Genomic DNA, 15,081 nt, shown 5'->3' on the forward strand with positions numbered 1-15,081 from the left:
AAAGTGACCTTTGGACTACTCGAGACACGACCATGATCATGCGGAATGTTGACCGTAGTGTCACATCAACCGTATGCATCCAACACAGATGGTTGATGAGTGAATATTCCAGTAACTCTTACCCGTGTTTCAACCTGGCATTCTCAGATATTTTGAGATTATCACTTCAATTTGCCCACTAATTACTAACAATTGCAAATCTCATTGTTTATTTTGTTCCTTGCGCAGATGAATGTTATTAGGTAAAAGAATCAAGGCATATATGGGATATGTTGGAGGTGGAGACTATTCCATACAATTGCTCACAGGAGGTCCCAGGAAATAAGACAGTGTACGGTATGACCAAAATTGGTCGTACGACCAGTCATACCAGGCGTCATCGCCTCCATGATGTCATCTCTGACATCTTCCGTGAAGGGACCCAAGCCTAATTCGCAACAGAGGCGCCCTGAAACCTTACTGTTTGCACTATATAAAGGAGAAGGAGACTCACAAGTGAAAGGAGGAGAGTAAAAATTCCAGTAAAAATTCCCATGTAGTTTCACCATCACCAATACCATCTAACGCAGCCACCGTCAACATCCCATCTCCATAGCCATTTCCACCAACATAGCCTCCACCTCCATTAGTTTAATTATTTACAAAAAAAGACTCCATCATGATTAGTGGCATTGTAAGACTTTTAATCATTCATCTTTCAGTAACTATTTATACAATGTCTATTGCTTGTGATTCAATAACTATGTGTGAGTAATACCCACAGGCTAAGGGTTGAGGCATATCCTCATAGCCTCATGTACGCACACGAAGGGATCGTCAATTATTTAAGATAACTTTATTATACATTGTTGTGCAACTATTTTTTGTCTCTTGTCTCTACCTCAATCCCAGGGCTTGCCGGTACCCGAGACTCCGAGACTGGGACAAGGAGAGGTTAAGGGCAGAGGGGACAGGAAGCTATGCCAAAAACCAGTGGCGACCAAACCTGCATAAACCATTCTTTGATGGAGGAGAAGGTGCACCCGACGGGCGAGAGGAGGGGAGAGGAAGGAGTGGAATGAGTGTCACCTTGCTATAGCAGGATTGTAATTTGATGCTGATTTTTTATTAATAATAAATAATAATTATGTAATTCCAAAACTAGTAATGATAAGTTAGAATTTTGAAAAATAGGAAGGACGCAATGGTTAGTAGCGTCCAGGCCTGGTCACTGTGGCTAACCATGTCCACACCTAGACGTTGTTGTTACTAGCGTCCCTGTTTGGTTGAAACTAACGTGGATTTGCTCCGTTCTTTGCTCATTTGGTCAGGCGAACGCCAGTGTTCGTTTTTGTCCGTCAATTCGTAGGTGTGTCCAACACGAACAGAAGCATTTCTCATTTGCGCTGGATTTTGAAAATTTTAAAAAATAAAACAGCCAGCAGAAGTCCTATTTATATTAGTTAAATGTTTTTTTAATGAAAACTATAAAAACAGTTAGCGGCGGCGGTAGATCTAGGCAGCGTCATTGTTGTCCTCCTCCTCCTTGGTCAGGTCGACGTAGACTGACGCCATCATCCACGAGAACGCCTGTTGGAAGGCTGCCAGCTGTTAATCGGCCTGCCACGACCGGCAGTGGTGGTGGAGCGGCGAGCGCGCACAGTGCATCAGACGCACAATTGAAGCACTGCCGGCAACGCTGGTTGTTCTCTGTGGCGAACCACACTTCCCAGTTTGGCAAATCCACCACATACGTTGGGTCACGGCGAAGGTCGGCCGGTAGTAGAGCACGTGCGGCGATGGATCTTTGTCAGTTGTGCGTGGCCTGAGGCCGGCACCAGAACCCTATCGAGGTTGAGATGCCACATGTGTGGTAGGTTCACATTGAGCTACGGCGCTGACACGCCACGCTCCTAGAAATACTGGTAGTGGTGCATCGGCATGTAGATGCAAAAAGCACGGCCGCCGACTCAAAGTCAAGACTTATTTGTTCTCATAAATTAGCCAATTACCAACTATATTAACCAAGAGTAACAACAAAGTCATTTATACAATCCACCTGAATAAATTATACAGAATACCAAACAAAGAAGATTCAACGAGGTCGTGGAATAACTCACATGCGCCATTCGTAAGTCAAGTCGATGATCCTAATGATGAGCAAATGATCCTAATGACGAGCGGCCAATGAGACGATGTAAGGAGCGACGGCTGCATGCGTATTAGGTTTTATAAGTTATGAAACCTCTATCTATAAGAGGGAAACGATTCAATTTAGCCTAATCACGGCACCAATCGAACGGCATGACTGGACGCCGTCCATATCAGCGTCCAAACCTGGACGCTGTTAGCAATAGAGTTCACCCTGGACGCTGTTATTCTGGAAGTCCTTCCTATTTTTACAATTTCCACACGGTCCTTTACCAGTTTTGTAATTACAGAATTATCATTTACTATTAATAAAAAAATGGAATTTGATGTGTACTATTATACAAACGTATTTGTATTGGTTACTTAGCTAGGAGGTGTTTTCGATCAGGACATCTCAATGATTGTTACACCCACAGCCTCCACAACTATTAATTTTCAAGATCCACGCAAATCTGCATCCCTCACTAGAGCTTCCACATGATAATTAATTTATCAGATAATTCCATGTCTGGGGAATATTCACGAGAACATGTTGCTGTGAAAATTTCATGTGTTCATACTTCTCGCGAATGAAGGGCCTAGCATTGACAAGAAGGACCAGTGTTGAAGCATGATCAAGCATGGAAACTGAGACGGAGACTCAGATGAACGCGCAATGAATGAGATGGAGCTTCAAATGAAGATCTCAAGACTTTGAAGCCACCATAATGACGCATGAAGACATGGATCAAATAAACAAGCTGACACTTCATTATTTCATCCATAGCCTTCAACAAATGTTATGCTAGTTAACTTTTGGGGCATAGACAGTTTTTTACTGCGTTTTGCGAAGTAAATCTACCTAGAGTTGGGCTGGCTGAATTTGCACTTCGCCCCTCCATAAATAGTGCTCCTAGAGCATCGTTTAGACATGGGTTTGTTTAGTAAAAAGCTCACCATAGCTGCAACTTCATGTACTTGTCCAACGACTAGGCCAAGACCACTTACAAAACCACAACCATCATCTATACTTTATTTGTATTCGCAATATCCAGATTGCATATCATAGTTATTTCTTGTTGTTTAATTGCGAACTAGTTTGTAGTCGGACCTTCAAAGTTGTCTTCACCCCAATCGACGAGTATTCCTCATCGAGTGATCTCGGACACCCATAGTGATGTCTCTTTGATTGTTGTTAGTGTATTCAAGATGTATGCATTCTTGTATCCCCAAAATTTCTAGTTTCTATGATTACATCTGCTTTTGACCAATTAAAATGCCTAAGTTAGGGCATACAAATATTTATAAATATCATATACATACCAGTAATAACACAGCTCAAGGCATGTAATTTTCAAACCACAAAAGACTCAGGTCCACTTGATCATCACTCATATAGGAGTAAGAGGTCTCCAGGAAGGTTGTAACCTCAGGGTGTTGATCAAGCTCAAAGAAAATGTAATCATCAATCAGTGGAACATCAAACTCTGAGGTAGGGTCTTTCCTGAAAAGTTCAACAATGTGTGGGTCTCTACCCTTATTGAAGTCACATTGTCCATTGAACTTCTCATCTACAGGATGGATGAGTTTCATTCCCATATACTCACAAGCAGAACATCCACCTAATTACCAAGCAGCCATCAAAAGGAAACAGTAATTAGCTTGGATCGCAAGGCAAAAATGCATTGAGCAACAAAAGTTGTATCATAATATTCATATTTCGTATTGAATGGAGCATATAATAAAAAAAATCCTTGGTAACTCAAATCCAATTGGAATAAAGCTGAAATAAACAGTTTCTATACAGAATTAGATGTTTCAGCAAAATGTGCTTGCCACACAATTAAATGATTGATCTAAGAAAAACACAATTCATGCTAAATGAGTAAATCTGTTGCAAATACTCAACTTTAGAAACTCTTAGTCTGGTCTAATGTGAAAGTTCAGTTGCTACTCGAGGCTATCATATAAACCGAACTCAAAAACTCCCTGTTTAACCCAAAATTAATTTCAGTGTAAGTGTGTAACCCAAAGTTAAGTGATTTGCACGTTTAATTCATGTTTCCGCCCTACTCTCTTTTAGTATCAGAGAAATTCATTCAGTAAGATGAGATACTAAATAAACAGGATCTGCGCAAAACTAGACGTTTACTTGCCAATGGTAAATTTCTAAAAACTCAGTCAAGTGTAACATGAGAATTCGGTCATATGAACTAATGAAAAACAAGAAAAACTTGGCATACCAGTTCTTTCTGATAATGTCACGGGACAGCACAAGGTCACATCATCCACATCTTGAAGTGAAGCACGAACCTCAGCAAAAAACAGCTTAGGCTGATTAGGTTCACTCTCACGAGATGCCAAGAAGTTGACGTGATAATAGCTATCAGGAACCAAAGTAACCAAACTCTTGCCGCATAGTAGATGAATCTGATAAATTTCCTGAATAATGAAAATTAAACCATTTTAGAGATGCAGCAGATTGAAGGAAAACCAAAATAGTATAAATCAGCCATTAGGCAAACGGTAATTTTACCCCAAACTGGGACGCAAGTTTCTTGAGTGCCATGTTTACTATACCAAGGCAAAACTCCTGATCCCTCTTGAAGGCATGCATCTTGATCCTTAACGCTCTATATGCTCCTTGGCTTAGGCTCGGCGAGCTTGGTGCCGGCTGTGTGAGAGCTAAACTGGAAGCAGCCAACTTGACAAATTCAAACACTATATGCGATGAATTGCTTTGCGGCCTCAGGTCAGATAATCCAAAAGCTAATGGGTGACCATGAATTCCATGATTTGCAAGAAAAGCATATGTAGGAGCACAGTTGACAATGAAAAAGAATTGAGCCTCGCGAGCTGCGTCACTAGGGAGATGCACTGCCAGAATGGCAGCCCTGAAGGCGTCGTCCATGCGGTTTGCGTGGAGAACACCTTCTCTGTCAACAAGCACGGCGGCATGGTGAAGGGTGCCATGACTTCTGCTCAGGTAGGACACGGCCTCTTCAGCAAACAGGGTGGGCGCGTACGCCCTCATGAACGACGAGGGCGTCGAGGGAGCGGCGAGCCAGGCGGAATATGGCCTTGCAGCTCAGCATCATGGGCTGAAGAACCTCCTGGCTCGAGGAAGCGGGGAACACTGTATCGTGCCAGAGACAGTTGGCGAGGATGTTGCAGACGGGGTCGTGGAGGCCGTAGGCGTAGCCCGCGAGCAGCATGCCGCGCGCGTGGCGGCCGACGATCCCGCGGTCCATCATGGCGAGCGCCTGGAGGTGGTGCCGGTGAACGGTGTCCAGCAGCGCTGCCTCGAGCGGGCTCGGCTCTGCCCGGGGGTGACGCCTCGGCGGCCCCTCCGCGCCGGCGGCAGGGATCGGAGGACGAGGCACCTTCACGATGCGGCGGGGATCGACGCACACCGGGCCAAGGGTCACATAGTCGATGGTTTCGGGGGTCACTCCATATTTCTTCGTCAAATCCTCCATCACACGGCGATTCGCCGCCGCGAGATCGGGCTGCATCGCTGACGGCGGAGGGCGTTTGGGGGGACCGAAACTTCTGTAAGAGAAAAAAGCGAGAATACTATCAAAGGAAGAGGAGTTGGAGAGACAATTCGGTTGTGAGGACTCCTAATTTTTCCAGCGCGATGTATTGCACAGATTTACGATGTTTTTCTGTTCCTATAACGGAGATAGTTCAACGGGCTCGCTAAAACTCAATCTACTCATATTTAACCGCGTCTGAATCAACCTGCGGCATTTTATCCCATCGTTTACAACATTTTTTCCTATCAGTTGTAACACCCGTCTTGCTGGTTGTAGCACGTGTCGTCCATCGCCGATTGTAGCAGGTCATCTCACCGGTTGCAATATTCTTCATTGACAGTTGTAGCATTTTAATCAAAATTGTTATAGCACATGTTGTTGTTGTTTGCAGTACGGTCGCAATATTTTTCATCGTCGTTTGCAGCACCAATCGTGCCGATCATAGAAACAAAACTATGTTGACATTTTCGACCGAGTTCTAGACACACTCATAGTTCAAACGAGTACTGTTTTCATGGCATTTTAAGTTGCGCGACAATTTGTTAACAAAGAATAAACTGAGACGGATTTGGCTATGCTTGTGAAAGCACAAGTACTTCCTGGATGATTTTGATAATTAATGTCAATATATCTTTTGTTGGACTACTACTTCTACCTAGTATATTTCAGATGAGTTTAACATTGGAGTGGCAGGATAAAAGATTGTGGAACCCTTTTAAGATGCTAAGGACAAACATTGGCAAAAACTCAGGACTCTATATTTTCATTTCAGTGATCCAATATCACATTGAGTCCATAGAAAAGTCAATACTATTAAAAGGGGATGAGGTGTTGCTTAATGGCTTGCTTGCTCAAAGTGCTTGGTGATATTCTCGAGAGCCCTCAACCACTTTCTCATTTCCACATATGTCCTAAACTTAAAGTCAAACTCGGCCCCACCGATTTGATTCAACCGGCGCCACTGAGTTCACTTGACATAGCCATTGCCACAAACCCTAATCAGTTCAGTCTCACAGATGAGATCTCGTTCTTACCGAGATGACCTTGCAAACTCTCTGTTACTTATTGCAGTTATTTCGGTCTCACCGAGATACGCAGCCGGTCTCACCGAGTTTGCTTGACCAAGTATTTGTCTGTTTATTGCTGAAACCGGTCTCGCCGAGTTCACGCAATCGGTATCACCGAGATAAGGTTTTGCCCTAACCCTAACACATCGGTCACACCGAGTTGACCTTATCGGTCCCACCGAAATGCCTAACGTTCACATTTTGAATCAAGTAGGTCTGACCGAGTTTAACCATTCAGTCCCACCGAGTTTGAGAATTTGTGTGTAACGGTTAGATTTTGTGTGGAGGTTATATATACCCCCACCCCCTTCTTCATATGTGAGAGAGCCATCAGAACATGCCAACACTTCCACTACTCATTTTCTGAGAGAGAACCACCTACTCATGTATTGAGAGCAAGACATTCCAATCCAATCACAAGAATCTTGATTTCTAGCCTTCCCCAGGTTGCTTTCCACTCAAATCATCTTTCTACCATAGCCAAATCTGTGAGAGAGAGTTGAGTGTTGGGGAGACTATCATTTGAAGCACAAGAGCAAGGAGTTCAACATCAACACATCATCTATTATCTTTTGGAGAGTGGTGTCTCCTAGATTGGTTAGATGTCACTTGAGAGCCTCCGTCAAGATTGTGGAGTTAACCAAGGGTTTGTAAGGGCAAGGAGATCGCATACTTCGTGAAGATCTACCCTAGTGAGGCAAGTCCTTCGTGGGCGATGGCCATGGTGGGATAGACAAGGTTACTTTTTCGTGGACCCTTCGTGGGTGGAGCCCTCCGTGGACTCGTGCAACTGTTACCATTCGTGGGTTAAAGTCTCCACCAATGTGGATGTATGATAGCATCATCTATCGGAACCACGCCAAAAATCTTCGTGTCTCCAATTGCGTTTGCACACTTCAATCCCATCCCTTTACTTTCTTGCAAGTTACATGCTTTACTTTCCGCTGCGCATATACACTATGCATGCTTGCTTGAATTGTATTGTGAATGCTTGAAATTGTGCTAATTTGCAACCTCACCTTGAAAAACCTAAAAACTGTTATCTTTACTTGTTGAGGGTCTAATCACCACCCCCCCTCTAGACACCTCTTCTCGATCATTTCAGCTCGCCAACTAAATTTACCATTGTCTATAAACATAATCTGCCATGAAAGAATGTTCGACTAGACGCCATCAACCCTAGCCGCCACCTCCTCTAAAAAAACTAGGTTTTCTCTCCCTACCGCGGGGTCGCCACCGGCCTGCCTCGTCTCCGGTGGCTCCACGGCCATAGAGGCGCGGTGGTACCCCGATCCTTGCTGGTAGGAGGGATCTTGTTCCGTTGTTAAATATTTTTATGAGTTTGTTTATTGTTTATTATGTTCTGCTCAGAATGATGATGAGATGGTGGCGACTCCCTGAAAATGTAATAAGGTTCTTCCTACTTGGCTCTTGTTCCATGATGTGTCTACCGGCGTCGAAGGGCGTGCGGAAGCATGTCTCCGACGAATTTTGCGGGGTTTGCCGGTGCTGGTCTTTGATCATATTCATTCGTGTGTTTACTGGTTGGATTCTTTCAACCTATACTTCTTTTCATCGGCGGTGATTGTTCTGGTGCGCTAGTCATGTAGGGCCTTAGCACAAAGACTTTTCGACTATCTAGTACAACAAGTTTGTCTGGCTCCGTGAGGAAGGGGTGATGACGGCAACATGCCTTCAGTTTGTTCTAGTGTTTGTAGTCGTCGCTAAATGACTACGTCATGGATGTAATTTTTTATTTATGTTTATATTCTTTGTACTGCCATGACATGATAAAAAATTAAAAGAATTATCACAAACAGAAAAAAACGATTTGATTTGCCTGTCTAAAAAATCTGACATTTGCTGAATATTTAGGTCCTAACTCTGCATCTAACTACTAAAAAATTCAACAGACAACACATCAAACTATTTATCTTCGTCATTTTTTAAATGATCAGATCTATTATAGTGTAAAATATCTCAACCGTAATAAATTACATCGAGATATCGATACCACCAAACAACCACTACTGCCACAGAGACACACGAGATGTATTTTTTATTTCTATTTTTTTTTGTACTACCTTGACAATTGATGAATAGGCCGGAAGTTTTCCTCTAAAAAATAGTTGAAAATAATGTACTCCCAATTGTATCTAAGACAGGAAAAAGGCGGTATTTTGGTTTAGCAAAGTATACAGACGCATACACTCATATATATACATGCATACACTTATCTTTATGAATATACACACGCACGTGAACCAAATTATGGTTGGATAGTTAAATGGACAATGGTATCCTCAACCCACCAAGATTTAAGTTCAGGTGTTCGCATTTCTTTTGGTTTTATTTTTCAGGATTTCTGGCGATTCGCGTTTAGTGAAAGAAAATGAACTTCGTAAAACCTCGAAATGATATGCCAACTCACTCGAAGATGCGGATAGGGTGTACATGTATGTCCATATGAGCACTTGTATTTATAGTGTGTTAAAAAATATGCACACGTACATTCTACCTTATAAGAACCATCGTAGTCGTCGGGGACAAACACGGTAAAGAGAGTTTGTTTTCGATTAGAAATCTGTTCGTGTATTTTTCGGAAAAAAATATGTTCGTGCACATATACGTTCCGCATTGTACGTACTAGTCCCGATTGTATTCGAATTCGGATGGCTCAGCCCGTATATGCAATGAAATAATAAATACTCAGGACACAGTGACCACGTATTTATATTCCTCATAGATAGAGAGGACACGATCGATCACGCCGCATCGACAGGAGAGACGAGATGAACCCTATCTGCCGCCGCCGCTCCGCCTTGCCGCCGCCGGCGAAGACGACCCCGACGGACGATGAAAACCTCCTCCCCGAGGTACTCATCCGCCTCCCCGCGCAGCCTTCCTCTCTCCCCCGTGCCTCCCTCGTCTGCAAGCAGTGGCGCCACCTCATCGCCGATCCCCAATTCCTGCGCCGCTTCTGCGCCCACCACCGGGAGCCCCCCATCATCGGCGTGTTCCTGGACTTCTACCGCGGAGACCTCTCCTTCAGGTCGGTCCTGGATCGGCCGGACCTCATCCTGCCCGAGCGCTTCTCCGTGCGGTTCGACGGCATCGAAGGCGGCGGCGTCGAGGGAAACGACGGCATCTGGTCCTTCCGTCGCTGCCGCCACGGCCGCGTGCTCTTCACCAGGGGGGACCACCTCGGCAAGGGCTGCCGCCAGGTCCTGGTGTGGGATCCCGTCACAGGCGACCGCCGTTTCATAGGCAGTCCGCCGAAGTTGGATCACGACTGGAGCAAGTCACATGTGCAAGCGGATGTGCTCTGTGTTGCCGGCGACAAGGACCACGTGCACGGCAGCTGCCACTCGAGCCCCTTCAAGGTCGTCTTGGTGTGCGCCGACAAGCTCGTCGCGCGAGCATGCGTCTACTCATCGGAGACCAACTCATGGGGCGATCTCATATCGACCGATGTTCCGTATCACACTATGTCTTGTGTTGGAAGTCGAAGCATCCTGGTTGGCAATTCACTTCACTGGTTTATTTTTGGTACTCAGACTGGCATCCTTGAGCTTGATTTGGATACGCAGACCCTAGCTGTTGTAGAGGTGCCGCCTGATGCCCATGCTAGTCATCATGGCCTCTACCTGAGTACGCTGGGTGGTGGGCTTGGCTTCATCGTTGTGTCAGATGACTTCGTAGCTCAACTATGGGTGAGGACGACTGATTTTGATGGAGTTGCTGGATGGATGCCGGCACAAGCAATTGAGTTGAACAAGCTTCTTCCGCTGAGACCAGGCGAATGGACAAATCTGCAAACAGTGTTGGGTGTTGCTGGAGATGAGAATGTGATATTTGTGTCAACAAATGGAGGCGTCTTCATGGTCCATCTTGAGTCCTTGCAGTTTAAGAAGATTTTTGAAAGCAATCCTTTGGCCGAATGTACGACATCCACCGTCCACCCATTCACAAGTTTTTTTACTGCAGGCAATAATATGAAAGTACAAGGATAAGGCATATAGTCTTTTCCAATACTTTTGGAGTCCCCTTCGTGTCTTCTGTTCCTGTAGCAATTTTGATACTCCAAATATCAATAGTTTGTTCGGCTGGTGATGAACTCATAACATTGTCTTTTTTAATATTACTTTTGTTTAGTGAGCAGTACTAGACAGTGCGGCTGCTCGTCTATTGCAGTATGTGTAACCTGTACTCTATGACGGAGATATTTTCACAATAAGATATATAATATAGTTGGAAATTGACAAGAACTACGTGAGCAGCTTAGCTGAAACCGGAAAAAATCAGTGACCAAATTGGCATACTTGAAAAGCTTAAACTCTGCGGATCTTGATACTTGCAAGAACTTGATTTGATCTTTTGTTATGAAATGACAGCTCTTGTTCTTTTATCATGTTTTGAAGTGCCTCTCTTCTGGTGAAGGGAATATGTTTTAATCTTTGCTAAGTTCACTTTATTTAACTCTGGAGAACCATTGCCACTTCTGTTTTTCAGAGTTTATTAGCTCGGGTAAATTTTAACTTTTTATGATTTGTGGAGTAGAATGAGCTCACTTAAAAAACCCGGGGAGGAAACACTGAACCACACGAAATATATATTTGTTGTGTCAGATTTGTGTTAGCAGGTGACTTCAGATTATATGCTGCTACACATAACGGAGTACTGTATTATTTTTCTTATCAGTATCGTGGTTGTTTGATGTTTCTGTCAATACCATTGGTGCTATCCATCACACATTTGCTCAAGTTAGATAAACATTCGGACCGTCCCTTCTTTCTGGGAGAGAAGTCCTCGCTGGATTCTGGCTAAACTTAAATTGGGACGGGGTGAGGATGAAGAGGGAACAGTGGAATTGCAGTTCAAGTAAGCGTTAATTTTATTAAGTACTCCTAGCTAAGATGTCCAACCGCATAAGTTTACTTTATCTAGACATTTAGCAGACCAGTTTCCCAGGTTGCATTTTATCAGTTCTGTTATTGAAAATTTTGGTTGCCGGAGTGTTCACTGAAGATTGGGGCTGCCTCATTATGCAGAATAATGCTTGCAGGGATTAACTTGAACAATAGAAGGTTCAGATTTGCTATTTCATATCTAAATGTGAAATAGCTATCTCACATCTAAGTCCAGAGTCGTTGGATCATCTGTCTTTTGTCTTTAATATTTGTGCAAAACGTGATGGTCTGGCCGGTGCGCTCGCTCGTTCAGCCTTGTCTCGCGCGTAGCTCATGTCCAGGTTGTATCTCGTACGAGGTTGGCCCGTTGTCGTGTTTGTTTTTGTGATATTGGGCTGGCAGGCCGTTTTTGTCTATAGTCCAGTTGCATTTTTCTCCAGCGCCTCACATCTAGTGTGCCTTAGTATTTTTTCGTCATAGGCTGCGTTTTTCTATTTTCTTGTCAAAAGTATGTGCAACGAGTCAATTCTAGTTCTTCTCATTTTTGTATACTTTCATTTGACTCCTAGTATTTTTTTTGTTTGTTTCCGTTTTATTTTATTTTTTGTTTTATTTTTTCTATTTCATTATTTGCTTTCAATTATGAACTAGTTTTAAATTCGTGGGTTTTTTGTTTTTATTTTTATTTTATCCTTTTCTCCCTTTTACCTTTTTCCTTTCTTTCTTTATTTATTTGTTTAAAATTCATGAACTTGTTTTCGCTCTTTCATATGTTCGCTTCGAATGTCGTGCAAATCTTGATCACGGGTTATTTTTGTCACACGCGCTATGTGTCGCATCATGTGATTGGTGTCTACTTGTTGACATGTTTGTGCATGCTTGGCCGTTTTTGCTGTGCGATCTGGGGTCTTGTTTTGGATTGGTTTGCTAATTCTCATCTAAATGAGAGTTAACAATGTTTCATCTAACTCGTATATTGTTAGATACACGTGTTTCTGAGTCATGCTCGTTATCGTTGCGTCGTGTTTTCTGTTTGTCCCTCGTGAAGCAGTGAGGCCTGATATAATATTCTTTTTAGTGGGCCGTTATTATGTTTTGTGTATTGGTTTTTCTCTGTGGGCTTAGTTTTTTTAGGGCCATGTGGCTTTTTATTCCCTCTTTTGCTTTTTTGGTTTGACCATGTAGCTAGATTTTTTGTTTCAGATTTGCTAAATCCAATCTAGATGAATTTTTAGCTCATATATGTCTAACTGTCCAATTTGTTTGCCTTAATGTTCGTACAAACCAAAACATGTGCGTCCATGTGAGCTCGTCATTTTTTGTCGCGCGCCCTCTTGTCTTGTTTATTTTGTGTCATCATGTTCTCGCGTTTCTTTCCACGTGGTCCCATATATATCATCATTTGGGGGTTCGACGATGCAGCTTATCCTCATCTTCTCACTGACCGACCTTTGATCCCTATAATTTTGCCTGTGATTTATTTTTCATCCCAGTTATAGGTCCACCCTTGACATGCAACTGGCATGTAGTTTGTTTCATCCTAGTTGTAAGTCATACCTTGACTCGCAACTGGGTTCATAGTTTCGTAGTTGTCCTAGGTACAAGTCCACCATCAACTCGCAACTAGATTCATAGTTTTCCCAATTGCAAGCGATGTATCTTCTTCCTTGCTTTTCGCTATTTGTTTTTTGCGTTTTTCGCTATTTGTTTTTTGCGTATCGGGTTGTTGGCCTAGGCATGTTTGGCTTCACTTTTGTCCCCTTGACTCGCCAATTGGGGTTTGACCATTTTCTTTGCAAGTTGCGAGTCCACCCTCGACTCGCAACTGAAACCCGATCTTTTTGTTCGAGTTGCAAGTTCACCCTCTACTCGCAACTAGGGTCCGATCATTTTTTGTCGCAGTTGCAAGTACATCCTTGACTCGCAATTGAAACCTGACATTTTTTTGTCCCACTTGCAAGCCCACTGTCGACTCGCAAATATGGCTCGACCTTTTTTTCCTAGTTGCAAGCCTATTGTCGACTCGCAACTGGGACCTACCATTTTTGTTGTCCCAGTTGCGAGTCCACCACCGACTCGCAACTGGGGCTCAACCTTTTTTCCTAGTTGCAAGCCCATCATCGACTCGCAACTAGGGGCCGACCTTTTTTTCGTCCCAGTTGCAACCCCCTCGACTCGTAACTAGGATGTGACTTTTTTTGTCCGAGTTGCAAGTCCACCCTCAACTCGCAACTAGTGGTCCGACTTTTGTTGTCCAAGTTGCAAGTCCACTCGAGTCGCAACTGGGCCCGAGATTTTTTTTCCCGGTTGCAATTTCACTGTTGACTCGCAACTGGGGCCCGACATTTTTTTCCTCCTAATTACAAGTCCACCCTCAACTCGCAACAGAGGTTCGTCCTTTTTTGTCCTAGTTGGAAGTCCACCCTCGATTCGGGGCCCAATCTTTTTTGTCCTAGTTTCAGGTCCACTCTCGACTCACAAATAGGGCGAGACTTTTTTTTGTCCAAGTTGCAAGTCGACCCTCGATTCGCAACTCGGGCCAAACCTGTTTTGTCCAAGTTGCAAGTCCACCCTTGACTTGCAACTGGGGGCAAACTTGTTTTTGTTCGAGTTGCAAGTCCACCGTCAACTCGCAACTAGGGTCCAACCTTTTCTGTCCGAGTTGCAACTCCACCTTCGACTCACAGCTGCGGCCCAATTTTTTGATAACCAGTTGTAAGTCCACCGTCGATTCGCAACTGGGGCCTGACCTTTTTGTGTCTCAGTTGCAAGTCCATCGTCGACTCGCAACTGGGGCTCAACCTTTTTCTTGTCCCAGTTGCAAGTCTACCCTCGACTCGCAACTCGGGCCAAACCTTTTTTTTGTCCCAATAGCAAGTCTAAACACAACTCGCAACTAGGCATGACCTTTTTTAGTCCCATTTGCGAATCCACCCTCGACTTGCCACTGTGGGTTCGACTTTTTTTGTCCCAATTGCAAGTCCACCCTCAACAGCAAACAAACTGCAGATGAGCCGACTCAAGTAGCTAGGATATGATTTTGGTTTTGTTTTGTTCATGTTTTCTATTTTTTATTTTATCATTTTTCTTTATTGGTTTTTCTCTCCTTTTATTTTTCTATTTTCAAAATTTGATCTCATATTTTTCTTTTTTTGATTATTTTTTTCATTTTTCATAAATTCACAAGATTCAATAAATGTTCCAAATTTCATATGTTTGTTCGTTGTTCTAAAATTGTTCGTGTTTATCAAATTTAAAAAATACATCAAAATGTGTTCATTGGAAAGAAAACTAATATTCTAGCAAGATTATCTCCATCGTAAGAAGAGAAGAAAGCGAGCTGTCGTGTAGTGTAGATTTGTAGTACGACTAACAACAACAGAAAGTGTCGCGAGTTGCTGTGTAGTGTAGCGTAGTGTAGTAGTACAACTAGCAGCAACAAAACGAAGGGAAGCG

The 15,081-nt window shown here is 43.4% G+C and overlaps 1 protein-coding gene across 1 annotated transcript; it reads left to right on the forward strand.

Annotated features, from left to right (window-relative positions):
• The first annotated feature begins 9,479 nt into the window (after nt 1-9,479).
• LOC119338343 (F-box/LRR-repeat protein At2g43260-like) lies at nt 9,480-10,836 on the forward strand. The gene has a single exon (XM_037610641.1). It carries the CDS (start codon nt 9,508-9,510, stop codon nt 10,726-10,728), a length of 1,221 nt encoding a protein of 406 aa, XP_037466538.1. The 5' UTR covers nt 9,480-9,507; the 3' UTR covers nt 10,729-10,836.
• Nucleotides 10,837-15,081: the final 4,245 nt, after the last annotated feature.

Source organism: Triticum dicoccoides, chromosome 1B (genome assembly GCF_002162155.2).
Source record: "Triticum dicoccoides isolate Atlit2015 ecotype Zavitan chromosome 1B, WEW_v2.0, whole genome shotgun sequence".
NCBI lineage: Eukaryota > Viridiplantae > Streptophyta > Magnoliopsida > Poales > Poaceae > Triticum > Triticum dicoccoides.